General features: G+C 40.5%; 1 protein-coding gene across 3 annotated transcripts; it reads right to left on the reverse strand.

Annotated features, from left to right (window-relative positions):
• Positions 1-244: 244 nt before the first annotated feature.
• On the reverse strand, positions 245-27,500 carry fam184b (family with sequence similarity 184 member B). Of its 3 annotated transcripts, none has more exons than XM_024289535.2 (18): positions 26,664-27,500; positions 18,178-18,366; positions 17,198-17,650; positions 14,764-14,899; positions 12,476-12,627; positions 11,856-12,401; positions 9,867-9,974; positions 9,493-9,791; positions 7,348-7,492; positions 6,391-6,510; positions 6,011-6,143; positions 5,675-5,805; positions 5,189-5,304; positions 4,393-4,749; positions 4,198-4,312; positions 3,816-3,923; positions 1,077-1,459; positions 245-782 (listed from the first exon to the last, which is right to left on the reverse strand). In XM_024289535.2, exons 1-18 carry the CDS (start codon positions 26,832-26,834, stop codon positions 710-712), a joined length of 3,735 nt encoding a protein of 1,244 aa, XP_024145303.1. In that variant the 5' UTR covers positions 26,835-27,500; the 3' UTR covers positions 245-709. The 3 variants fall into 3 exon arrangements, with proteins under 3 accessions (XP_024145303.1, XP_024145301.1, XP_024145302.1); XM_024289533.2 differs by having other exon boundaries at positions 16,976-17,650; XM_024289534.2 differs by lacking the exon at positions 3,816-3,923 and having other exon boundaries at positions 16,976-17,650.
• Positions 27,501-27,983: the final 483 nt, after the last annotated feature.

Consider the following 27,983-nt stretch of genomic DNA (forward strand, 5'->3'; position numbering starts at 1 on the left):
GGCAACAGCTACTTTTTTAACAGCCTCCGGTCTTTTATGTCATGTAGCGTGTAGTTTTTCATATCTTTGGGCTCCCGCTGTTGCTTTTTCAATGTAATGCATCACCTCTGCTCACGGGGAATGGCGAGGTGTGTTTACAGAAACTTGACAGAAGCTCTGATGATTAATCGCTGCACTGGTTAATTATTTGCTCATAAAAGCCAAGAAAGAAACAGCAGAATCAAATGAATCAGGACAGGCACGCTTACAAAAACAAAATATGTTTATTCAATTTCTTAAGTAAGATTATACATTTTTGCATTAAGACGAGCTTCGTTTTGATATGCCGTAGAGTTATGTTGTTTCCTTAATTGAAGAGAAATGTAGTTTTTAAAAAAGTACACTTATCTGGAATAACTGATGGGTTCGGCAACAGTTGCATTTAAAAAAAGGAAGACTGCCTTTAAAAAAAAAAGAAAAAAATTCCATGGGAATATGTCGGACGATCCAAACAACATCGGGCAGGCATACGTTCTGAGAAGAGGTCAGCCATGTGTAGAGAAGCACTTTTTGGTTGAGCTTAGAGGCAATGTTAGAGATGGCCTTGCTGGTGATGAGCCAATAAATCTGTCAATCTGGTCATGTCTTATTTGTATGTGTGTGCTTTAGTCTGTATTTGTAGAGGAAGCAGTAAACTGTAGAGATGTACTTGCAGCTGGAGTGTTTGTGCTTAGAAGGAGAAGTATTTGGTGAACCACTCCTGCTTCAGCCCTTCTGTGCCCCTTTGCTCCAGGTATGAGCCCCTGCAGAATGCACAAACGAAAAGCAAATCCTGACATGTAGCATCATGAAAAATTTAGAACAATAAGAATAAAAATCATTTAAAACATTTTCTAGAGCAGAGGTCTCAAACTCGCGGACCATCGGATCCAGAATTGTATTTTTTTACTTTCTTTTTTTACTTTAATTGTTCTTAAACAAGCTTATATCTCTGACAGACATTTGTTGAAGTATTCAGAGGTGAGCTTTAATATATTTAGATTATTATTATTTTATTTTTTAATCTTCACCCTCCGCTTTGCAAGGCTTCATCATACCTGACTGATTGGGCCTGGAAGTGTGCATGTGGCTCCTGGCAGGAAGGGGACACGTATCGGATGCCTGTGGTGGGTGAGGGGCAGACGGGGAGGGGGGCAGTTGGCGCCGGAGTTGGAGGGATGCAGGAGGCCCGGGACCTGGTGGAACGCGGGAGGGACGGGGAGGAATGCTGCCCTAAAGAGAGGGAAGTGTGCTTGTGTGGAAGAGAGGAGGTGGAATATTGTGGAGAGACGTGAGGGTGAGAGGACGACTGGTGGGGGAGCGTGGAGGAAGAGTGCTGAGGGATGGAGGACGTGGGGCAGTGGGATGGGAAGACGTTCCTGTCCAGGGCGGCGGTGCTGGGGATGCTGGTGACTCGGGGAGGTGACTCCACGCCCTTCCTCTGGAAAAAACATTTCAAAGAGCAAAAAGTCAGAGAAAATGACGTGATTAAATATGTGTACAACTAAACAAGAATTTATGTCAAATCCAGTCACATTTTAATTCCAGCTCTCTGTTGTTTTTCCACATCAAAATACTAAAAATGGAGCAATATTAGAACATTATATAACATTGTGTGGTCACAAATCTGCAAAATTCAGTGTTTCCACACTCGTTTGATCATTTTTTGCTCCATCATGTGTTGTTTGCTGTGAAGGCACTTGATCATTTTTATGTCATAGTAAGATAAACCCACAAATGTCTTAATCTAATTTTTTCAAGACTGATTTGATAGTCAATTTATCTCATTTTGAAACGACTTTCTGACGGTTTGGGTCGATTTGATTCTGCCTCAGAGAGCTTGATCTGGTTGGATTGCAGTAGTAGAAATCAATTCATCAATTGATTGTTACACCCCTAATGTCTTCTGATAACAAAAATAAAAACTCTTTCTTTACATTCAAGCAAAAATATGACTATCAGATGAATTCACCTCTTTTCAGTCTCCTGTCAAATAAAACAACACAGGTGTTTTTCTAAAGAAAACCGAAAGCTTTGACTGAAAATGACACATTGATAAATATGGTTAGGTAGGCAGCAACTATATTTTTGTTTGTTCTTTTTTTACATTTTTATTTATTACTGATACAACTAAAAATAAACAATAAAAAGATGTATAACTTGGATAAAGTTTGACATTTTGTTGAGTTGAAACACCTTTTTTTCATCTATCTATCCGTTTTCTAAACCCGTTTTTGTCCCTTTCGGGGTCATGGGGCTGCTGGAGCCTAACCCAGCCACATGTGGCGAAGGCAGGGAACACCCTGGACAAGACGCCATGTTCGCATCCACACCTAGGGACAATCTTTAGAGTATGACCCATGAAGCATGCTTTTGGAAGGTGGGAGTACCCGGGGAAAGCCCACACGTGCACAGGGAGAACATGCAAACTCCACACAGAAAGGTCACCCATTGGTGATTCTATTTCAGGTCCAGGATTTGAACCGGAGACCTTCTTGCTGTGATGCAAGAGTGCTAACCACTGCACCAGCGTGCAGCCTTTTTTTTTTCATTTCAGTCCAAATTTAAATGTATTCAAACAGTATTTGTACAGAATTAAAAATAAGCAAATGCACTGAAAACAATCAATATGTGAGAAAATAACCAAGAGCAAAAATATTAAGTCATCAAGGTAAAAAAAAAAGAAAAAAGTCGATTGGAAGTCTTTTCCTTTAAGATTCCAAGAAAAGTTAAGCTTCCGGGTTCAGCAGACATTTTAACCGCAGTAACTACGACTCATGAAACCACATCAAATGACCTTAGATCAGGCTAAATTATACATGTGAATAAATAGTTGGATTTAAAAGGCTTTTGTTGATTTTAAATTTGCATCTGAGATTGCCATTTCTGGTTAATTTGTTGATGACGCACTCCATAAAGTGATTTAAACCTGTTTAATCTGCAGTGTTTTAAAACAAGCTATTTAGTAACTTTACAAACACAAACATCATTCTTTGAGAAAAACATAGACAAAGTTGCAAGTTTTATGCATACTTTTTTGTTCCCAAATCTACTGAAATGAAAATAAAAATGATGATGAACTAAAACCACTCTTTGACCAACTTTATCTTATTTATTTTTATACTACAATGTGTTGCTAAAGTAAATGAATTACAAGTGCTTGTAGAGTTACACCTTATCACCAACTTCAGTTAAGAAATTATTACAAAGAGAAAGCTGTAGAACAAAATCACTGAAAATTCAAAGTGCTGGGACCAAACAGCCCTTATAAAAAAAGTAAAAAAGATTTTCCAGCAAGATTCAAAACAGAACATTTCAGCAACAAACAAATAAATTAGGACAGCTGACATTCTAAATTTACCAAAAGACTGTAATCTTCATTTTATAATTTGTTCTTGTCTGGTGGCACAGACATGTTCAATGATGACATCTGTCTGAGATGATCAAGTCTCTGGCAACCGCAGAATCCAGGATGTGCAGGACGAGGTTTAAGAGACTGAAGACACTCTGAACATCTCAAAGATGTCAAAACGTTAAACTTAATGGCATAGAAGTGAATTTTACTTACTAACTAGTTAAAATGTTTTTGTCCAGAAAATCTGGCTCTATTATAAATATCGTTTTCAAGAGAGAAACCCATTCCTTAGGCATACAGAGACTTAAACAATAGATTTGGTCACAGTGTGACAGCGAGTGTGTAGACCGAGTCACCGAAGACTTTAAAGACTCAGTCCGGCTGGAAGGAGGCATATTTGGATGAATAAATTATGCTCATGAGCCAAAACGGACACGCTCACCCTCATGGTTGGAGTGACGCTCCCAGGGCGGGACTTGGTGTCCCTGAGCCTGAGGGTGTTGTTGTCCCCGGCAACAGGGGGGTGAAGCTGCAGCTGATGCCTCTCCTCCTGCAGGGAAGGAAAGATGAGGAAGGGCTTTTTACTGGCCTTGTTTACGTCTGCTGCTGTTGTTCTTGCGCTCTCTCTGGAGGGCGGACTTGTGTCCTTCATGTCACATAAACGTCACACGTGTCAAAATACTCCGTCAGACAAATGATTAATAAACATTCTGCCCAAAGGAGTATAACGACATTCCAAGAATTACTATAAAATCTGTCTTTACTTTAGGTGTTGGTTCAATTCTTCAGCAAAGTTGTTATTTTGTGTAGGTCTGCATCCTCACCACTAATCGTTTGATGAGCTGGTCTCTCTCCGTCAGCCTCTCCTGGAGTCTCCCTAACTGCACGTCATCACAGCGAGGCTCCCTCCTTCTGCATCGCTCCTCCCGCTCACGCAGTCTGCAGATTAAAAAAAAAAACAAAAAAAAATGTTATTCCTGCACAGATGATGATTTGCTGAACGTTTGTCCTCCACTCACTCGTTCTCCAGAGCCACTATTCGAGCCTGCAGGTGGTTTTGGGCGCTACTGTATTCCGACACCAAGCTCTGCATCTCCCTCTTGTGCTCCCTCCGGATCTCCTCCACTTCTTCTCTCCGCTTCTCCTCTTCCCTCTCCTTCTTCTTCTCCTCGTCCATCTCCTCCTCTTTCACCTCGTCCTCCTTCTTCTCCTCCCATTGCTTCTGGGACTCCTCAAGTTTCTCCATTTCCACCCTCAGCTTCTCCACCTCCTCCTTCAGACGCTGCGCCTCCTCTTCTAGCTGAGCGTCCCTCTTCTTCCTCATTTCTGCATTATCCTCTTCTTTCTCCAGAATTTCAGAATTCTTCTGAACTGACCTTTGATGGAGCAGCACACAATTGGAAGTTAGAAATACTCAGTTTTTTTTTTAAAACAGATCATCAAACTGATCTAAAAATAGCCTTTTTTCTAAATATTAGTTTATGATATCTGACAGAGATTCACATGATTTCCTTTCAAAATAAAAGACATTTAAAGGATTCAAAAGAAATATAAATAAACCAGCAAACATTATATATGAAATCTGGTTGTCCTTATTGACCTCAAATTGACTTTCTGTGGTAATCAGTGCTCAAATATTTTTGGTAAATTACAAAGCTGCTTGATTTTTGGAGCATCAAGACCGTTGTGGAGTAATACGTACTCTGATTCAACTTTTTGTGAATGAGTTTAATAAAGTTTGACTTATCTGAATGCTATGTTTCACTGAATTAGCTTTGTTGCCTGAAAAATAAAACACATATTAGCTCTTCCTACCCTTCCTTTAATTGCTTCTTCAATGCCGTGTTTTCTCTCTGGAGCTCCTGCATGGCACAGCGGCTCTCATCCAGCTGCCGCTCAAACACTTGGTACTGGTTCTGCTGCTTCAGGTCCTTCAAACACAAAAATGGAGCATAAAGAACAGATAAAAAGATGGTGCACGATATATTTTTTATAATCAAACACCGTACAGACAGTTTGTGTGCACAGTGAGGTTTGGACACTTCAAAAACAGAATTTTAAGGAAGTAATAAGACTTTTTAAAAGAAAAATTTCTTATTTTCTGTCTTGCCAGAAAATAATCTAATCAATAGAGTTTTTCAAATACAGAATAATATTAGTTTGAAAAAATATGTCTGAGTGACTAGAGCTTTTTTCTTATCCTATTAGTAGTTTTTTGCTTATTTAAAGACATTGATGAATTTTTGACGTATTTCTAGGGGTCTATTTGTGCAGTGTGTTGTGGTCGCATGTGCGGGTCACCTGCTGCAGCGCCATCATCTGCGTGTGTGCTTGCAGTTGGGCCTGTAGATCTTCTATCTGCTGCATGTGTCTCTGGGTCATCTGTCTGCTCCACTCCGTGTGCTGCTGGGTCAGCTCGGCACGCTGCTTATCTGACAACACATGGAAACAAGACCAGTGTTGCCCTCGGTACCCCCTTTGCTGTTGCCATGGTGAATCGTATCCATGGCAATGGGAACTTCAGTGTTGGATTTGAGCACTTCTCCGTGCGCATCACTCTGCCTTAACTTCTTGCTCGTTTTGCTTGTGTTTGTGTTTCTCCGTGTGCTCTTTTGTGTTGATAAATGAGAGTGTTACCGAGCTCCAGGTGGTGCAGCGTCTGAAGTCTGTTTCTCTCCGACAGCAGATCTTCTTTTGCCTGTCTCTCCAACGCCTGCAGTGCCATGGCGTGACTGTGCCTCTCCTCAGCTGACGACTGGGTTTGGGGCTCCTGTTCCATATTAACACATTCTCTTTTCAGTATTCATTTGCTTTTATTTATAATCAATTCTTTAAGGGCACAAAACTAGTTCTGCATAAATATCGTAGCTCGGCTCGTACTCGCTCACACTTATTGGGAGACATTACACGGCTTTTCACGGAAACATTTTGATCAAAGCTGCTAAATTATTCATCACAGAGAAAACCCAAGAAGGAGAGCACATAGGATTTTTCAAACGGTCTGCATGTGTGCGTACCTGCAGCAGCTCCTTCAGTTTCTTGTTTATCTCTTTGGTCTCTTGAACCTCCTTTTTCAGCCTGTCAATCTCAGGGTTGCAGTGACTGTCGTCTCCTTGCCCCGCCTTCTTTTTCTCCTCCTGCGTTGGTGACAAGTTGCAAGGAGAGGGTTTTAAGGGTCGCCACACTGCCGTCCTCAGCAGATGAGTTTGCGGCAAGAATTTAAATGCTGATGTTTGCTGACTTCATATTAAAAAAGGAAAGATTTGAAAAAGAAAGATCATTTGAGTCCCACTTTGATCATCTTTTGATCTTTTTTCAAGGCGTTCCCAGAGGTATTTTAATTGATTATGTTGTTTTTAGGGCATGGTTTCTGTAGATTAACAGTAGTTCATTGGAAATATTTCTCTAATTTGTGGGCGGGACTGTTGACATGGAGCAACCACGCCCCCTTTCCCCTCACCCATAACTGAGCTACACACTTTAGCGTGCTAGCTTACAGCTCCCTGTAACCCCAAGCTAACATTGACAACAAAAATGGCGAGCAATATCAGAGCTATCCAGCCGTACAGCTTTGAGGCAGATGTCAGCTCAGATGAGGAAAATGAAAACATTCATGGATCTATTTGTCTGCAAGTGGATGCATCAGAATTGAGCACACAGGGTGAGCATATTTTCTATGCTCTCTTTCAACAGCATTTTTTCATCTGCTCCTGATTCATGATGGCTTGAATAAAAAATAAAAATACTCAGAAATGCAATTTTAGCTTTATTTTGTTAACATATGTCCACCAACATCAGAAAAAAGCCACTAGAACATGTTAAAAACACAATTTTCATCGTCTTTAAAGCATCCTGCTGGTTTAGTTGCTCTTATATAAACTGTTTCTGCTTGTGTTTGTTTTCAGCTTGAAAGAATAAAAGTTACTATAAAGTGAGCAGAAAGAAATGAAATGGAGCAAATATCTGGTGCTCACCTGCAGCTCGGTCAGCTGAGTCTGCAGCTCAGATACTTGGCTCTGCAGCTCCTGCTCTCGGTCCTGCCACCTCTGCTCACTCTCCGCGACGGCTGCGTTCATTTCTATCCTGAACTCCGCTCTGAGACGATCTTCACACTCCACCCTGGAGGCGCAAATCAGAGCGAAGACTGAGTCAGTATTAGCCTAAAATGAATATTTATCATGTTCTGCTGTGCCGCTCTCTCATCTTTGCACATTCTCTGGCATAGTTTATTTTTTCTGTACTTCCTCTTTTGTTCAAGAAGTATTTTTTCTCCATTCTAAGAAGCATGGTAGTGGCCCAATTACTTATACTATATAACCCCCAAATTGTAGTTTTGATTTAATTGTCCAAATGAAATCAAAACTATAAGCAGTTATTCAGCAAAATCACGTTAATGAAAAATAGGCTAAACATTTTGTGTATTTGTTTTAAACATTTACCTTTTTTATAGTTGACTATATTTTAAAAATAAATGTTCACATTACTTTGAATTTAAATCAAACTTTTCAAGGTTCATGTTGTTGGCAGTCACCATTAACTTTGACACATAGTTTGGGGTCACTTGATACGAAAAAAATAAAAAAAACGACGAGTTGGGGGACACTCAAAATATCAAAAAGTGATGTGGAGGGGGCCCGAACCATACGTCCTTATACTGTATGACGAGTTAGGAGTGAGAAAGTGTAGGAACGGCAGCTAAAGGTAATCCTCCTCACCTGTGACTCATGTGCCTATAATCAATGTGTGTGTTTCTGGGCGCCCAACAGACCCTTGTATCCTTCATTTAGTGCTGCACTGACATTTCTTTGTAGTGATGGGTAGATGAAGCCTCATGAAGCGTTTCGGCACATTATTCAAACGGTATTGATACAGTGTCACTCAATACTGACTCATTCTGGACCGGAAGCATCATTGCAGCCAACCAAGTAAAAAAACTGAATTGTTTTCTGCTAGATCGAGCCGAAACTGAGAGGAACGGGATGAAACAAAAACTAATATTTTATTTGTTGGGGTGCCATCAAAATAGTCCCCCATGGTTGACACCTTTCTTTTATTTCTTCATCTGGCAGCTTGAAAAAAGTTTGAAAGTTCTCATGCGGCAGCGCTTCCTTATAAACCCAGTATGGAGCCTCAGTGACTGTCATGAATCAGTCTGTTTTTCCCTCAGACCACCAGAGGGAGCCATCGCCTGAATTCTAAAACTCTCCTGAGCCTCATCTGCACTTCATCTCCCAGAAGCCCCAGCCCTCAGTTCCTGGTTCCTGCTCAGCTGTCTCCAATCACACAATCACCCACCTGCTTCTTAAGCAGCACACAGAGCCACACTCTCTGCGAAGTATTTGTTTGTGCCACCCTGCCTTCATTACCGAGCGTTTATACCTGGACCTGTTCTTCTGTCTCTGACCCTCTGATTGCCTGCCACCTGCCCTGAACCTCGCCTGGATCCTGACTACTCTGCTTCTCCTCTGATGCCCTCATGCTGGTGCTTGACCCCTGCCTGCCTGACCCTGATTTAGTTTTGTGGACTTTTAGCTGTGCATCACGCCTGTTGCCCTGCCTGTGCCGAATAAACCTGCTGCACTTGGATCCAGCTGTCTGCCTGTTCTTGACAGTGACACACCGACGCAGTGGCGACTAAAGTGACCCGACATGTTGGTGTTGCCAGACCCATCACTATATCTGGATCCTGAATCATCGGAAAAGCTAAAGAGCAGTCAATAAACCTACAGGAAAAGGTAACTGAACTGTACAAGACAGGAAAAGGATATAAAAAGATATCCAAGGACCGACTGCAAGAGACTTCAAGCTGGTTTTGATGCAGAAGGAGGTAATACAAAGTTATAAAAAAATGTATTATGAAGACTTTTGTACAGGGTTATTGAAGTTTCTGCTGTCTTTATGATTTAAAAAGGGTAAACAGAATTTTTTTGACAGTAAATTGCTTAATCCAACCACTAACATATTCTATGAAAAATGACCAAGAAATTATATTTTTTCCAGGTTATGAAAATTACTAGAACAACTGTAGAATTGAAGCAGAAGTTTGAAGCATCAATAGAGGTCATAGGGTTAAGGATTGTTTAAATGAAAGAGGAGTTCATTCTTCTGAAGGCTGCTACCTGATCCGGTCCTCCATCTGCCGCTGATTCTGCTCCAAAAGACTCTTCTCTGCATTCTTCCGACTCTGCTCCAGGACTTTCTCCTCCAGCCGATGCTTATCAGCCTTCAGAAAAGCCATCTCCCTCTGCTGCCTGTCTCGCTGCCTCTCGCCCTCCTCCTGAACCTGAGCCAGCCGACCCAGAGCCTGGCTGAGCTCCTCCTCCAAACGAGAACACCGCGGCCCGCATGAGTGTGAAGCTTCAGGCGTTGCCTTTTCTTTGTGATTCGATTGTTGGATGGTTCCCTCCAACCTCTGGATCTGAGAGCACAGAGACAGTTTACTAAGCTTTCACATCTTATCTTATTAGTTTCTACTTTCTAAGCCGTTTCTGACCTCAGTGGATGCATCTTTCAGCGACGTCCTCAGCTCCTCCTTTTCCTTCTCTAACCTGCTGCGAAGCTCCTCAGCACTCCTCCTCTCCTCCTCCAGGCGCAAACACACCTTAAAGGACATCCATCCGTATCAAAAACAGTGAAGCAAGCCTATCTGCTCTTTAAATAATTATTCTGGGAGTAAGTAAGGATTCATTCATCATGTTTTAGCTCAATCTGGGTCCCACAAGAATAAAATAGATAAGAAAGAAATCCCTTTCTTTGAAAAAAAGTAATTTAATTTCACATTAGTTATACTCAAGGTATCCAATTTAAAGCTAAGAATGTTTAGAGCTTTAGTTTCTCATTTGGGGGTTGAATTCCTTGAGGCTAAGAGGGCGTCGGAGTAGCTCAATTAGAGGATCACAACAAGCCCCCTTGTCTGGGTTTCTGTCAGTTTGATGCAGAGGCCTTATTTCCTTTAATTGACTCACTCAGTCATTTTTGACAGGTTTATGAATCACAGGCTCAAATGAGCTGTGTCACACATATGCAGATCACAGGCAGCTAATGACAGGAAACACTTAAGACGCCCAGTTGCTTCTGCACCCAAAATAACTACATCTAAAGTTCGACTGAAGCTGAAACCCAAAAATATCCATCTTTTAATGTTGACATTCACAGTGGGCTATTTTTAAAACATCCATTTCAGTTTTAAGAGTTTGTGTCTTCTATTAGTCTTCTGTGAACAAAAAAACCCCAGTCTGATGGAGGATGAGGGTCTTAGTTCCAAGTGAATCTTTGTGTGGTTTGGCAGCAGTGGAAACAAAGTAACCTTTTAGCAAACCAAAGAATGGACGAGGTTGAAGACGGAACAAGACAAAAGAAATACACATTTATGTGTAGTAATGTGGGCAGTATTACCCTCAAAATGAGAAGCTGTCGTAACACAGTTTTTTTCAGTGTTAAAGTTTTCATTTATGGTCTTTTATTTATGACGATGCCGTTTTTAGTCGGGGTGTAGGAAGAAAAATTCAATTCTGCAATATATCGCGATACTTATTTGTCGATATTTGTATCGATTTAAAATGTCAATATTTAATTTGGTTATTTATGGGCGTTCTTTATTGTTTTACTTTTGTTTTCCAGCTTTTTTTTTTTAAGCTGAAAAATATTTTTTGTGTTTAAATCAGACAATGTTGACTGTTCCCTTTAAGAATAAAAGGACTGTTCTAGTGTGACAGTCCAGTTAAAGGGAAAACTGAAGCATATAGAATAATTAGCTAAATCAAGTATTTGTCAAAACTTAAACCCAAAAATTACTGTTATGCTTTTATCTGGACTTTTGCAAAGCAAATTAATCTGTAACCAGCTTCCTGTGGATTTTGGGCTTGATTTTTATAGCTTAATTGTTTCTTTTTAATTCAGTGAGTTAACTGCCCTCACAGAATCCTTCTTATCTATTAAATTTGCACACTAAGGTTAGAAAGTCAACTCAAGGAGACAGATTTTTGCTGGTGGGCGGCCCCCAGTTAACCCAGTGAAAATTTTTAATTCTCTTTAAAGGACCTTTTTTTGGTTTTTATGAGTTGTTTTTGGTATACAGTGGTTGCTATATACGGCTGTCTCCTTGATATTTTTCAGTGAAATTTTGCATGTTTTTTTTAACAGTGCACTATGTTCTGCATCCTGATTGACCTTGTCATCAACCCCATTTGTGCTGTCTCCTGTACCAAACGCTTTCATTTCAAATCTGTAAAAATCATCAAGAGAAGATCTTTGTTTTATTCTATAATACTGGACTTATTTTTTTGAAGGTTTGAACTTTTAGAGTTTAAATAAGAGAGAAAAGAGTGACAATGTTCCTGTCTGTCTGAGATAAGTGCATACAGAGGAGGTTTACTGCCTCAAACAGAATCTTACTTCCCAGATTGCACCTATTTTTTTTAACATAACCCCTGCAATAAATGAGGAAACCCTATAAAAAAAAAGAAAAAAAAGAGTTTCTGACCTCTTGGTTGGTCTTCCTCTCTGAGCTCAGAGCCTCTTGAACACCGTTTAGCTCAGCTGCATGTCTCCTCATCACCTCCTCTATGGCCTTCCGCACCTGCTCCTTCAGTCGCCTCCTATCCTCCTCTGCTTTCTCCACCAGCCTCTTCTTCTCCTCCTCCAGCTTCTGCTGCACGTTTGCTCTCTCCGCCTCCACCTGCTCCATGTTCTTGTCCAGTTGGGAGCGGACGCGAACCCTCTCGACCTCCAGCTCCTTGCGCAGCCGGTCCACCTCCTCATCTTTTTCCCTCCTCAGTTTTTCTCTGATCTCTTCAACTTCTTTGAGTTTGGCCTCCTTCTCTTCATCTCTTTCTTTGCGCAGCTTTCTCCTCTCTTTCTCCATGTGATCTTTTTCTTGTTCCCTCTCCCTCTGCAGGCTTTCCCTCTCCCTCTCGATCTCCCTCTGCAGTTTGTCCCTCTCGTCGTCTGCGTGTTTTTGGATGCGACGCAGCTCTTCGCTCTGGGCTCGCACCATCTCCGAGCGCAAACTGGACAGGGCCTCGGCGTGCTATAGAGACAAACACGCACCACGTCGATGCTTGATTCACACCAAATATTTCCTGTCTAATATTAGGGCGGTACCTGACGTATCTGCCGGGCGTGGTCGTTGTTCCTGCCGCTGCTCTGCAGCTCCAGCTCCCTGTTCCTGCTCTGCAGACGGCTCACCTGGCTCCTCAGCTCCTCCACCTCAGTGCACACACACACTTCACAGCCTCTGCGATTCAGCAGTTCTTCTGTCAGGCACAAGGGACACACAGCAAATGAAAACCAATGCAAGGGCGCACGCTTAATTCACAGCTGCTGCACAAGCTCACTAATTAGTTCCATACAACAGAAGCGAGGACGACAGAGAGGATTACAAGAGCAAGAACTTTAATGTGCATCTATTGATCTAAAAGCAAGACATGGCAGGAAACCAAGTGGAGAAAGTTGTTGGTGAACAGAAAAAAACTGTTAAAAAAACTCTGGCTCTGCTAAGACGGAAAAAATATTTGACCCAAAATTTATTTTTAAGAAAATCTGAATTGCGAGGATTTTAGAACTGAAGAATGGGGGAACATTATATCCTAAAGGGTTTTTGCGTCATAGTGATTGTTATAAATAATGAAGTAAAACATTTTATTTTTGTAGAATAGAAGGAAAATAAGTAACTTATTATCCACCATTTCAATGTCTCTCTTGGAGGTATTTTGATCATCTAAATCCAGAGTCTGCAGCTTTTAATGCTAAAAGAGAAGTTTCTTATTGACCAAAACCCAGCAAGACAAGTGAAGTCACTGTTTGGAGAAATACCTTTAATGTATGTTTTTGTGACTACTAACTCATTTATTCATAAAACACACCCATCAAATATTTACAATATTTCTTTGAGCAACAGTTTGAACTCCTTTTACTTTTCACGGCAGCACATATAAGGTTCTTTCAAAATAAAATACACTCTCTGTCAAAAAAAGATCCTCTGCTGCAACAGATTTACTGGCATTTAAAATGCAAGAAAGTGAAATCAAACAGGACATCCATCAATATGACTTCAATGGACCTTCATCCTTTTTCTCCTTTTAGTATTAATTATAAACATGACAATTTTGGTGTAGAATCCAAAATTTAAAATAAATCTATGTGATTTAAGTTTATTCTGATATTAAACCACTCTAACTATAATTTTCTCAGTTTTATAACATTAAATTGTAAATTATGACTTCTTTAACAACAAGAAATCAACTCCAAATCATGAAAAAGAAAAAAAGTCACGAAAATAACTAATATTTCATAAATAATTTGTTTTTCAGTGTTCCAAAGGTAACATATGATCATATATATGGATATAGTTCACTCTGAAAGGCTTAAGAAAATCATGGTATGGTGCCTTTAAAATACCTTTACCACATCAGGTGAAGTTTAAATAAATTCCTCCTTGGACACACCAAAGGTGTAGCTATGCATGTCAATTGACTAAGAAGTAACAATTATGGCTATGCCACAAAAATATAGCTTTACATAAAAAACAAACCATTTATTTTATATATATATATATATATATATATATAATTTAAGATTAAAATTGTGTTTCTGAGAATTTTTGTATTCAATTTGGGATGAATCAGGACCAGATAAAAACTTGCGGCTTGAAAAAGTTTGGGTTTGTGACGCAGCAACTGAAATGGGCGGGCCAAAGTCTCCCTGCTCCGCTACAATTCATTAACTTGTAGACAGAAAGGTGCGTCTTCATTTTCCTCGAATGAGCTGCCATCTTTTTTTAAAACTGTACAGCTGGATAGCTCTGGTGTTTCTTGCCTTTTTTTTTGCTACGCTAATGTTAGCTTGGCTTTGTGAGGTGCTATAAGCTAGCAGGAGAGTGTAAACAAAAGGCTGATGGGAAATGAGGGAAGCTATGGTCCCGCCCACAACTCAGAGGTGAATTTCTAATGAGCTCCTTTTGGCCAAATCTTTCTTTTAAAAAGAAAAAAAAGACATTTCTTTTAATTTAAGAAGATTAAATATTCTATCCTAAAATATGCATTGAGCTCTGCTCAAGTAGGAGGGTGTTAGAAATGTGTCATGATGTGTTCTGGTGGTTCTTGTTTCTAGGGAGAAACGATTATTTAAATTTATACCAGTCAAACCAAAAAAAAAGAACTTTTAATCCAGTAATCAAGAGTCACTTTGCTCACTGAGTATCACAACACCTCGACGAGACTTTTTGTCTTGTGGGATGATGAGCATTAGCTGCTTGTTGCTGCATCTCTGTGCCACAGGGGCATAGCCTAACTAGGAACAAGAAAATGCAACGAGCTTTGCTGACTTTGTCTTTTCTTGTCATTTGACTACAACAGAGGAGCATGAGGACAATGTAAAAAGTCCGACTGAACCTGCTCTGCTTTGCAGCTCGTCTTCCTGCAGCAGCAGCCTCTCCTTAGCGACTGCCAGCTCCTCCTCCGCCCGCTTGGCCACGCCTTCCGCTTCCGACACGCGCTTCCGATGCAGCTCCAGCTCCTCCTCAAGGTCCTGGCAGCGTGCATTAACGCCAGGAGTATTCAGGGGAGCAACAAGGATATAGAAGAAGAGAAGATGGGTGAGAAAAAGAGGAGCCAGTGTGAAGTTTGGTATGAATAAGAAGATTGTAGACAAAGAATGCAAGTCAGAAAAACAGATGATATGGAGGAGAAAAAAACGAGGCATGAAATGTGATGAGTCAGGAGCGTTCTTGCCCAGCAGTGAGCCTTTAATGGTCTGCTTTGAGGGCTTATGTCAGCTCTGTGGCGGCTCTCGCAGGGCTTCTCTAATGCTTGAGGTGGTAATGATGGTGGCGCAGTGACTCTATCTTGCTACTGCTACTCATTAGCAGACAGTTGGCAGAGGGAATCGTACTCAGGGAGGGTTGTCTGCGGTTAGACCAGCATGACCTCCAGGCCTTGTTACCTCACTCCCAGCTTCCCTATTAACACAAAATCAGTAGCTGCTGAACCACGCTGCAGCTTCCCTGAAGCTACGTTCACACCGGGCACGTGTTGCGCATTCAAAACGCGATCAACGGGCATTCTTGCACGCGCTCATATACTCACAGTTTGGTGTGAAATCTCAAAGCGGTGAACTCTTGCTCCAGGTTTTTTCTCTCACAGCTCTATTCCAATGTACTCGACAGAGTATTAGGGCCACCAACATTTTTTTTTATGAGATTTAAGTCATCAAGTTGTAAATTTATAGGATTAAAACCAGCAAAAAAAAAGTGATGGTTGATGAAACCATCGACATCCCTGCAGCTGTCCACTTCCAGTTATTTCTTCCTTTACAAAAGATCCTCTACAGTCTCAGTGATGCTTCTGTCTGAAGAGATTCAGTTTTTGGTTATTCTTTTCAAGGTTTCTCTGCTAATAATAATTTGATTTTGAGTTGACAAAAGGTTCAGAATCTATTTTGGTTTTTAAACCTAACTGGAAATAAGGCTTCAGGAAGTGCTCCATGTCTTACATCTTTGAAAATGGCTCTACTGAACAGACAACTTTGGTGTTTTTTCTCATTAATTTATGACTATTTCCTTGTAAATTTGTGTCTTTTTTTTCTTGTAAGTTTACGTGTTTTCAAGTCGTAAATTTACAACACTTAAAGTAATAAATTTACCATTTTAAAACACTAAATTTAACTTTTAAATTAATCAATTTAGAACTTTAATCTCGTAATTTAACAGTTATAACTTTTTTCTCATAGATATATGACTATAATCTCATAATTTAACAGTTATAACTTTTTTCCCATAGATATATGACTATAATCTCGTGATTTAAAAACTATGACATATTTTTTATAATATATACAACTTTAATCTTGTTAACAGTTACAACTTTTTTCTTGTAAATATACGACTTTAATTTTGTAATTCAACAGTTACGACTTTTTTCTCGTAAATATGCGACTGTAATCTACTAATTTGACAATTACAATTTTTCTTCTAAATGACCAACTTAATCTCGTTATTTAACAGTTACAACTTTTTTTTCATAAATATAAAACTTTAATCTCGTAATTTAACAGATACAACTTTTTTTCTCGTAAATGTACGATTTTAATCTTTTAATTTAACAGTTACTACATTTTTCACACAAATGTGCAACTTTAATCTCATAATTTAACGGTTACAACTTTTTTCTTGTGAATTTATTACTTTAAAGCCATAATTTAATATTTTTAGTTTGTAAACTGGCCATAATACTCTCCCGTAGATATAGATTTAAAAAAAAATTAGTGTGATAAAATTGCCACCGGGCACAAACTGTGATTAATTTTCAAACGGTTGGTACTTGTGTGAATTTAAAGAGATGCCATCCATAAATCACTATCAAATCCAAGTCCCTGATTGGTTAAAGTTGAACTGATTCAATGGTTTTGTACAAAGAGTTTAAAAACGGACTTAAAAATGTGCATAGAGAAGCTTGAACATGACAGTTTTGAATATGGAAAAACGTCTGAAACGCTTTTCATTGGCAGTGTTCGCTTGAACGCGCGTTTCCGAGCCCGGCGTGAACGTAGCATCACAGCTCTGATTCTAGCGTCAGGATGATGAAAGGTGTTCACGAGGATGTGTACCTGTATGCGCTCTTGCAGCTTCATTGTGTTTCTCTTGCTCTCTGCCAGCCTCTCCAGGTGACTTTCCACCTCTGCTTCAGCCCGCTTCACTCTTTCCCGCAGAGCACTGTGCATCCCCTTCTTCTCCTCCTCTTCCCTCTCCTCCCACCTCTGCCGCTCCTCCCTAAACTCTGCCTCTATCCTCCTCCTCATATCCTCTTTCTCCTCACTCAGATCATTCACCTTTTTCTCCCACTGTTTCCGCTCCTCTTTCATGGCTTCTTTCTTTTCCTCCTCTGCTCGCTCCCTGTCCTCCTTCAGCGCCTTTAGCTCCTCCAGGAGGGCTTTCACTCTCTCCAAGTCCTCCCGTTTTTCCATCCTTCGCTCCTCCTCCTGCTTCTCCTTCTCCTCGTCCTCTCTTTGTCGCTCATCCTCTTTCCTCTTATCCTCCTCATCTGAAGCCTTCTCCAGTTCCTCACATTTGGCGCTCAGCTCTTGGATCTGCTCCCCGGCTTTCTCCAGCTCTTTGCTCAGTCTCAGGCTCTCCTCTTGGGCAACGCTGACCTGAGCTTTGGCCTCCTGGAGCTCTTCCTCTGAGGCCTGGAGTTTCTCCTCAAATTCTTTCCTCAGCTCCGCCTCGGTCTCACGCTCCCTCTCCTCTGCCTGGATGCGGAAGAACTCAAAATCTGCTTGAACCTGGAGGCAGAAATGAATGCACACTGTTTTTAGAAATAAATATAGAAACATCTTAGACTCTAAGAAACTACAAATTTACATTTATGCCTTTTTATTATTTGCAGAAAGTCCACTACAAAAGCCTCTTCTTCTATTGTTTATGTCATAGCCACTTACTATAGTTTGTCTCCGACTTAAATTCAAACTTTTTATGCAACCATGGAGTTATTTTATGTAAGGAGTCTTGATTTGTTTTGTTTTTCCAGCAATAAAAAAGGATTAGATAAAGAAGTGAGTGGAGTACATGCACAGGCAGAGCAGATGCTCACATTCAATCCCATCTTTTTAGCTGTCAGGATGTATTTTCTCAAAGCAGCTGATTTTTTGTGTTTTCATTGTGATGCACAGCATGTAAATAATTGGGTCTGATTTCTGTAGAACATTTTCTGAAGCAGGTAAGCTTTCAGATGGGGAAAAAACAAAAATAAAAGATCCCATTTTACCAGTGCTAAGGCTTTTAAAACAACGTGACTGCAACAATTCCACACCTGGGCTCCGACCCGCTGCTGCTCATCCAGAGACTCCTGCAGCTCAAGGAGTCGTGTCCTCAGCGCCGACCCCTCTCCTTCGTGGCACGTCTCCATCAGGATGCGGTGCAGCTCGTCGTGGTGGGCGTGGCTAAGAGCCTGCAGGGCTGCCTCGTGCTCCTCATTCCTCATGTTCAGAGAATATATCACCTGTCAGGAATGAGCAGATGTAGCAGTATTGTTAGAACCCAGCACACATACAGATCTTTTTTTTTTTTTTAGCATGGGTATTAATGTTTTGTGATCATGACTTTTGAAGTTTCAAAGTTAGCAATAATTGTGTTCTACTTTAGACACAAATTGTGTTCTTAGAGCAGAAAAGACCACAGCCGGTTGACCTTCCTGTATAGCTTCAAAACACTGCAAACACAAAAAAACAAACAATACAGACAACAAGTTTATAACAACTTTATTTAAGATTCTTCACTTAAAATGTAATATTAGATATTTTATTAGACTCAAGGTCCATTAGCCACAAGAGACACAACAGATTAAAAGAGTTAAAAATATAAATAAATAAATAAAAAACATGATAATACAAGTATAAAAAAATTACATAAAATTACCAAGTATCATAAATGTTAAAAACTAAAAAACAATTGCAGACTTAAAGAAAAAAAAAATTAAAAGTTTAAACGAGGCAACCTACCAAAATCTCCAAATTGGGGACTGGTATTTAAAAGTACTGTGTCTCACAGAGACAATAAATTAAACCATAGATAAAACGTGTCAACAAAGACACAAATTGTGTTCTTTTGTGTAATACACTACGATCATCTTTTGATCTATAATAAAAATGTTGCCAGTGGTTATTGATTATGATTATGCTGTTTTCATTTGGGGTGGGGAAATGCAAGATTATTAGATACATTGATTACTTTAGAATTTTAAATAATAAATAATTGAAAAATTAATAGAATTTAAAGTAAAAGTAACAAGCAGAACTAACCGCAGGGCGTTTTCACTCATTTTTTGAAGAGCACACAAACATGGCTGACCTTGTAGATCGCGTCACATGACCAGCCTGACTTCAGCGTTGACAGCCAGTTGGCTTTGGATACAAGTCAAGAGGTGTGCAAATTCTATCAGACCAAAATGAAATATGTAGGGAACAAAACAAGTTTGCAAAATCACATTGTATGGTTCCATCCAGAGGTGGATGTCAGGGACTGGTGGCGGAGGACCCAAATCAAGAATTTCGCACACAAATGGATGAGTCTATTTTCTCTCCATACTACGATACTATTGGAGTTTTCTTGTTTCTCTTCTCCCAGATTTTCTCAGCAGTGTCTTAGAAACATAAAATATTTCCTTTGTTCAGGTAAATAAATGATGCAGAAAAACCCACATCCACCTTTTTCTGTACAAAAAGTCGTCCTTGTGAAAGCAGGAGTGGGCATGGACGCACCTCATGAATTCTTCAGGTCCAGTGAAAGCCAGATGGAGACTTTTTACAATCTAATATTGAGAGGGGAATACATCCTAATGTAAGAGAGCATGCAACTTTAAAAGGAGAGTGAGCGTTTCAGGAATATTCTCTTTTTTGATACTACATAGTTGGATTCTTTATAGTTCTGGCTTTTTTAGGAAATGATTTAACATAGTAATATGTGACCATAATTACTACGAGGTTGTGTTGCTTTCTCCCTCCTATGCAGAAAGTCTTACGCCAGATGCCATTCCAGACACAACCCTGTCTTTTCTCCGGGCTGTGGACCGGCACAGGGAGACCCAGACTCAGGCTCCCTTGTGCCTACATAAGGCAGCTAGTAAGGAGAGAAAATAGTCTCACCCCAATTTGTGTCTGCTCGCAGAGGAGCTCCGTGGTGACGGCGCTGCTGGGAAAGCACAGCCCCGAGGCAGCCATGAGAGTAGAGAAACTTAAGGGTTTTAAAAACGTTTATTTAAACTTTTTTATATTAATTATCAGGCATGTCTGTTTAAGAAAGTGGGAAAATGTCAAGTTTTCATTATTCACAATCTAAGTTCAAAGCGGCTGGTAAGAAAACTCTGCATTCTAGCAGCATGTAAACAAATCACTTACGCATGAATCTTGGGAACGTGAAAAGAGTCTCACATCAGATTTCAGCGTACATGCAATTTTGTGAGCGTAACAAGCAATACGTGTGTACTTTTTCATGATTTGTGTGTGTAGTTAATTTTAAGTTGAGTATATATACTTTGTATGTGTATTTTTTAAAAATCTGTCATTTTTGTACATGGGAATACACAATTGGAAGAACACAAAGTTATTGTTGCAAAACTGTATTGTATGAGTTTCAAAGGAAGAATTATGCATACACAAATAGAGGTGAGACTTTTTCTCTCCATTACCAGCTCAGTGGCCTTGTGGTAGAGTGTCCGCCCTGAGACTGGAAGGTCGTGAGTTCAAATCCAGTCAGTCATACCAAAGACTAACAATGGGGCCCAGAGCCTGCCTGCTTGACACTCAGCATTAGAGGTTAGATAGGGGTATAAACCACCAAATGGTTCCCGATTGCAGCTGTGTCTGCAGCTCACCCCTCCCCCAGGGCATGGGTCAAATACAGACATGGGACTTTAACTTCAACTTAACTTCTTCCCCAAAGACCCACACTGGATGAAGCTTACTACACACATTGGGAATAAAACCCTGATTTCCTGCACTTAATCAACTAAGCTATCCAGCCACCAAGCATTATTTTAACCCTTGAGATTTTTCCTTGATGTAACCATCATACATAGTAGTGATGGTTTGTCTTTGTTTTACAGCTCATAAATTGCATTTTTAAAGTGTAAACTGCATTCTCTGTTATTGCATAACAGTCTGCTTTTCAATACAAAAAGCAGACCAAATCATTCATACACATCTAAGAATTGGGGTATTTGCGTCTCCTTGTGTGTAGACAACACTCTCCAGTAGAATAGCCTCTTTAAGGCTCATTGAGAATCTATGATGACCTATGCAAGGTGTTTGCCACTAGATAAACCTGCTGTAAGATATTCATCATGAATCGGATGAGCAGAGAAAAACCAATAGATGGGTTTTGGAGTTGCTGAATTAACTACAGGGGTAGACAAATCTTTGCAGTAACAAACATTAAACTGACCTAAGGATAGAAACAGAAAACAAGACACTCCAAAAACTGTGTGCATCTACTGTAACTATAGACCCAACGTGATGCCGTCACTGCTACATGCTAGAGTGGCATCTCTTTCAGCTCCCATGCAGAGTATGACCAGCATGTTTGAAATACAGTCTATATCCCCTCCCACCACTCATTTTAACCTCTGCGCCACGTCCACAGCCTCATCATTTGTGACCCTGACGTCTCGCTTACCCACTCGAGAAGTGTTTGTGTGTGCACGCAGGAGCAACACGGGCTCATATTTTATACGGACGCCTCTCTGTCTGCAGCACTCAGCTGGCACAGCTGTGCCGGACATTCCCTGTGAGTGTGTTTGTGTGAGTGAGTGCCCTGCACACATGCTAACTCAACACCGTCAATCTCAAACAAATCCATCCTATATTTCAATGAATCCAGCTCCACGTATTGATCCTTTCACTGGATCGGGTCAGTCTAATTCTGGCCCTGCCTGTCAGTCATGGGGCCTGAACTTTGGCTCGCAGAGAGTGACTCATGACGCAGAGGAATGCAAGGTCCTCTGAAACAAGGGCAGGCACTGAGGGCGCCCAGTATCCTCGTCATCTGGTTTAAAAGTGAGACCGTGGCAAGGGAGAAGAAAAGAGGACTATTTAAAGAAAGGTCAGCCAAAAACCAGGACTTGTTGGGGGAGCGACTGTGATCACAAAACAAACCTGTACAGACGTCTGAACACCTCGACATCAGGTGCTGTTCATGACCACGTTTCTGGAATTGCCTCTGGAAGGGGCTTTTCCGAAACATTTGGAAGCTGGCTGCAGGGGTTGGCTCCCTCCACTGCAAAAGCATCAGCGAGGTCAGCTGCTAATGCCGTCTGACGCGGTCTGGCTCGCAGACTGGACTGCAATTCATCCTAAAGGTTTAGGCAAGATCCTCCACACAGACATGATCAGAGATGTGATGCAGACAGACATACCGTGTAACCTCTTAAACATGAGGATTTGCTTCAAGACGTTTGTTTTTGCAACTGAACACTCTGAACTGTTTGTGAGCAGTCACTAATAGATCTGCATGACATCATATCCCTGCTACCCAAAAAAAAGGAATAAAACTTAAAAGGTTGTGTCCGAATTCCTTAACAATCTACTACATAGAGTGATTACAATTTTGTAGTGCTGTACAAATCCACGATTCCAAAATCCAATGCTCTAGAAATTTCCCAGAAGTCTCTGCAAAAAACAACTAATGCACATCGATGTTCACTAGATTGGCAAATATAGACCACAATACATTGCGTTTTAAGGATTTCTCAAGATAAAACATTTTATTTTAATTATTTGTTGAAACTGTCCACATTTTCATCATCAGAATAAAATGGATTTCAAAATAGTTTTTGTAAAATGCTTAAATTTATGGCACTTTTACTTCGAGAAATCTGTGACATCAAAAAGAAAAAAGTAGTGAACATGGTGTCCAAATTGCTTTTTTAATCCGTCTTCTAAAATAGTATTTTTGTACTAAGGTCGTAGGCAGGGAATTCAGAAATATCCGAATTCTTTGTTCTTTTTCATTTCAACAAAAATTTGCGCATATTTTTATTAAAAAGAAAAAAACTCCTATTCAAAATCTTTATCAACTATTTCATGAGCTTCACCTTAGAGGGCATATTTATACAAAACCTCGTTCTCAAAAACATCTAAAGATGACCTTTAAAACGATTTAACACCCAGAAAAAAATGACTTTTAATGTTTTGCATGTTTCAATGTATACAAATCGGTGATGTTAAAATTTGAATATTTTATATCTGATTAAAAAGGAGCTAATCAATTACTCTGTTTTGGAAATTAGTCACTTGCCTATATCTAATATCTATATCTGGTTGACCAGTTGACCTCTCATCGTAAGTTCAACTCTCCGCTTGGGCAAGACCATTGACTGTATAAGAGAAGTGAACAAAGTGAGTGTGATGTCACCTATAAAAAAATCACACGCTTCCAACAAAAGGAAGTCAATTCAATCGCCATGTTTTCAAGATATGGACGTTGCCATGTTGGAGCCAAATATTGCCAGTAAACGTGATTGGTCTGAGTCAACCACTCTCACCAATTAGAAGTGAGCTTGTTGGAAGGCCACACCCCTTCCACTTGAAAGCAGAATCATGAGAATCTGTCAATCAAACGCTATGAACATTCAACAAGAGACCACGTATGTTTATTGAGGCATCTGACTGGTCAGTTTTTAACTTGCACAACTTTCACTACAGAAAAAATATAGATAAAATAAGATTTGCCGTAACGCATTTAAAAGATTACAATTAACGGTTGTATTGACAAATAAAATGATATTAATGGCTATTAATTTCTCAGTAGAAGTCAACAGGATGTTGGCTTCTTGGAACCAACAGATACTTCCCATTTGGAACACAAAAGGGGAGGAGTCACTCAGTCCTTTTCTCATATACAGTCATAGTCCTGACAGTACTTGCTATGGAGACGTTGACTCAGACCGACTCGGACCAATCACTGTCGTCTGGCTCCAACTTGAAAACTAAGATGGCTTCATCTGCTGGAGACGTCAGTATTTGTGAAAAAAATAAATAAATAAAAAAAAATTGCACCTATTGCAACTTTAAATGTCATAAAAACCTCAAAACCAGTTTCAAATATTTGACCAATGATAAAAAGTAAGTTAGCACATTTACCTACAGTTTTAATTTAAAAATAGGAAAATTTGTTTTTTGCATATTGTATTTTTTTCTCTCAGCAAACCAAAACCAAACTGTGCATCTTTATTTTAATCCACGAAAATCCCCTTTCCCTCTAGCAATACATAATGCTATTAAAAGCAAAAAAATATTATGCAATAATAAAGATGAAAATATTATTTTTTAATCCCAGAGAGATCATTTACAAGGTACACAGCAGATTAACCGTCATCAACCTCAAAATAAGTTCATACATGAATAAAATGATATTTGGCTGCACATTCCCGTGCAGTGTTTAGATGTGAACACCTTTTAAAACGATGTGTATTAATATATATTTAAAAAAAGATCTCCTTTATTGTATTTTTTCCGTTAAGATGTCTCTTTTTTCTTTAGGACACTTAATTAATTTTCTTTACAGGAGGTGTACCAATGAAGGCCACAAAGTGGTCACAGAGTGGCCTCTTCCGACTGTAAATCTGAACTCTCCGGATCGATCCTGCCAGTCGATGGTGTTATTCATGTATCCTCACAGGCCAGTGCCCTTTCTTAGTGACAATAAGTTCAAAGTCAGCAGGGCATGAAATGAATAATCTGTCCAACAGTGGAATGAGGCGAGTCGGAGCGGATGAAGGAGAGAGCGGACTTTTGAAGGAGAAGCAAAAGGTTACATGGAAAGACAAGAAAGCCGCCGCACTTCCTGTGTGGAGAACTGTGGTAGCACGGTGACAGAAGAAACCCAAAGATAGAACCCAAAGCTTGCAGGCTGAAAGCGTGTGCTTCCACGCTCCTATGCTGCAGTGGATCTCTGAGAGCAGCTCCTCTCCTCGTATCAGACGTTCACACTCGTGTGAACATTTACCAGCTGGTTCGTCGTGGTCAGCGACTGCTTTCTTCCCTCTGAGTGGCTCTCTAAACACACGCCAACCGGTTTATCTTTAGAACCACCATTCAACCGGGACGGACCGCTCACTCTGGGATAGAGGAGGAGAAGGCAGGGGGGTGTAAGTTAAGCATAAGGGACGAGCAGAAGCCGGGCGCAGACCAGAGAGTTATTAAATATATAAGGTTACCAGCTGACCCATTTCCTACTTCCTCTCCACTTCACTCTGCAGTCCAAACACTTAAACGTACGGTGGCCCTGAAGTGCACATAGCACCAACAAAAGCAAAAACATATTCAAGATCATGACAGCAATTAGCAAAACACAAAAACATACTAAAGATCACAATTGAAAAGCAAAAAAAAAAAAAAAAGAAAGATTTCAGAAAGCAAAATTATTTTCCAGAAACCAAACTCTATAGAGGCTGGAAAAGGTAAGTACTATGGGATATCACTGATTGGATGGTGTTTGAGGTTTTTTAAATGCGTCTTCAGTGTCCGTATACTAAAAAAAGTGTTTGGATGAGGACAGAATATATCCAGTATTGCTTCATGCCAAATAACTTTCTTTTGAAATGATCGACAAACGTCATCATCCAATCAGCGATTTTTTTTTCATGTTTTTCCTGGTTTGCGAAAGAAAAATCTGACACAAAAGTAATTTCCAGAAATCAAACAGAAATGTTAAAAACAACAAAACGCAAAAGGTAGTATGGGACATCACGACCATCATTTCATCCAAAAGTTATCTGGCATGACGCGATACTGGATATACCGGAACTCTGTACAAAAAATAACGCTTTTAAGGGCATGTAGAGATTGAAGACGCATTTGTAAAAACATTTTACATTTTTTTCGTTTGCTTTATTTTTTAACATTTAGTTTTGATTTCTTGAAATTGATTTTGTTTTTTAAGTAAACCTTTATTTAGGTGAGCAATTAAGAACATTTTTTATTTCCATAAATGACCTGGGTTATATTTTATTAAACATATATACATATATTTTTTTTTATTTTGATTTTAAAAACTTAATGTTTTTACTTTTTGTTTTGCTCTTTTAATTGTGATCCTCTGTTGTTGCATTGAGTGATTTATTGGTGTTATTGGCACTTCAGGGCCACCGTACAAATGTGTCAAATAGCAGCATCCCAAAGGACCTTCTCCCACAAAACATGAAATTTGTTCATCATATTCTCCCTTTTTGATTAGGAAGAGCTCTTTGGGTCCAGATGAGGAGGCTCGTGATGGGAGGAGTGCAGGTTGGAGGAGAGTAATTACTCATGCTCCAAACAAGACATAAGTGCTGACCTGTGTCATCTCTGACAGGAAGTCCTGTCAAACCCAAGCACGTGGACCCCTGGACCCACACTTCCAGAGATCCATAAGGGAAGTGCTCAGTCATCAGGTAACTGTCACCACACACAAAAGGAGGGGGGTTGTTGGAAAGACAGCAGCTCCAAAAGACGCAATGTGCTCCTGATTGGAGAAAACACTAATGTGATGGCATCTGGTAATTGGAGATGATTCTGCTCTGCTGGTCAGTTTGGACTCTGATGGAATGAGGTGTGCAAGCTGGACCAGTGCGCTGCACAAATCAGGTGAACATGATGTGATTCTTTTCAGACAGTCACGATCACATGATGATTCCAAGTTGTTTTGTGTTTGTCCTGCTGCGTCTGGATGTCTGGTTCCAGACACGGAGGCAGATCATCCAGCAGCAGCAGCAGGAGGAGGAGGAGGCGGCGCGCCTGTCTGGGTGCCGCGGGCAGCTCTTACCTTGGTGAGCTGGGCGATCTTCTTGCACATCTTGCTGTGCATCTGGTAATCGTAGAGCTCCTGCTCGATGTTGGGCAGCTCTGCCGCAGTCCCGTTCACAGTGGAGCCCGGCGCGGTGGCGGCGGCAGCAGCAGCGGCGGGCTGTGCAGCCTTACCGGCGCCTGTAGCCATGATGAGCCTCCTCCCTCGCTCTCCCAGGGGAACTTCTACGACCGGAGGACTGTCAGAAAGAATCCTGCCGCCACGCAAATTAAAAAAAAAAATCCACCCGGGTCGTGTCAGATTTCTACTCGCGCATCTCCCTCCTCGGATGCCCCCTCTCCTGTCAACAGCGCCTCGAGGATTTGGCTGCTAAACATTTGCTCGTGGATCGGCGCGGCTCCGCTCGTGCGCTCCGGCTGCTGCCCCACTCTCCTGCGGGCCGCCCGGCGATCACGGAGGTCACACGCCGGGAGTCCATCGGGGACGCGCTCCAACCGCCCCTCTCCGTGCCGTCAACAAACGTGGGCGATGTGTGTGTTTGTCTTATGCGAACGGGGGAGAGCTCGAGGATGAGCGCGCGCGGGCCAACCACCTGTCTCGCGGCAGGGGCGGAGAGGAGCGCGTGTATCTATGGAGCATTACCGGAGAGGCGCTCTGCTGCAGTGCTGCCCCGCCCCTACCGGCGCTGCTGCCGTATCAATGAGCGGAGAGGGGCGGGGGAGGGTCCCCGGAGACCCCGGTGATGGGCGAGATAAACTTGTTCTGTCCCAAAGCAACGAGGAGAGACTTTGTAGTCATCTGATTAGGATTTTAGTGGACAGTTATCTCCATGTATGGAACCCCCAAAGGGTAAAAAAAAAATCTGACACAAATCTTATAAAAAATGTTCTGAAGATCCAAAAGTGTTATTGGAAAAAAAAATTTGCAAAACTTTATTCTGTCACAAATCTGAACCTAAAGATGTTTTATCATGTCAAAACTGGCAACATTTTTGAGGAATTTATTTTAATGAAACGTTTCTTTGCTTTCAACAAAAGATAAAATCATGTGTGTTTTCTGAAAACGTAAATTGTGAAAAAATCTAATGTCTTCTTACATTTTCTTGTTTCTTGGGCTCTGTGAAAAATTGTGGCTTTCTTTTGACGTGTCCAGAAGTTTTTTTGTTTGTTTGTTTTTTGTTTGTTTTGTTATGTAAGCCATAAACAGCAAACCTTTTTGTTGTCATTTTTTTTTTTTTTTGTAATAACAACATCGTTCTCTTGTTATGGAAGCCATGAACGGCACAAGTTTTTTGTCCATTATTTTTGGAAAATAACATCATACTTTTGTTCTAGAAAC

The sequence above is a fragment of the Oryzias melastigma genome, linkage group LG1 (genome assembly GCF_002922805.2).
Source record: "Oryzias melastigma strain HK-1 linkage group LG1, ASM292280v2, whole genome shotgun sequence".
NCBI classification, from domain to species: Eukaryota; Metazoa; Chordata; class Actinopteri; order Beloniformes; family Adrianichthyidae; genus Oryzias; species Oryzias melastigma.

Bases quoted from the DNA above. Each gene is read 5' to 3' on its own strand.
- fam184b (XM_024289533.2), bottom strand. From the start codon at position 26,834: ATGGCTACAGGCGCCGGTAAGGCTGCACAGCCCGCCGCTGCTGCTGCC. The intron at 12,628-14,763 runs GTTCAGTCGGAC...TGTGCCTGACAG, and splicing joins CGAGCTGCAAAGCAGAGCAG to AAGAACTGCTGAATCGCAGA. The intron at 6,144-6,390 runs GTACGCACACAT...AATATGGAACAG, and splicing joins AACTGAAGGAGCTGCTGCAG to GAGCCCCAAACCCAGTCGTC.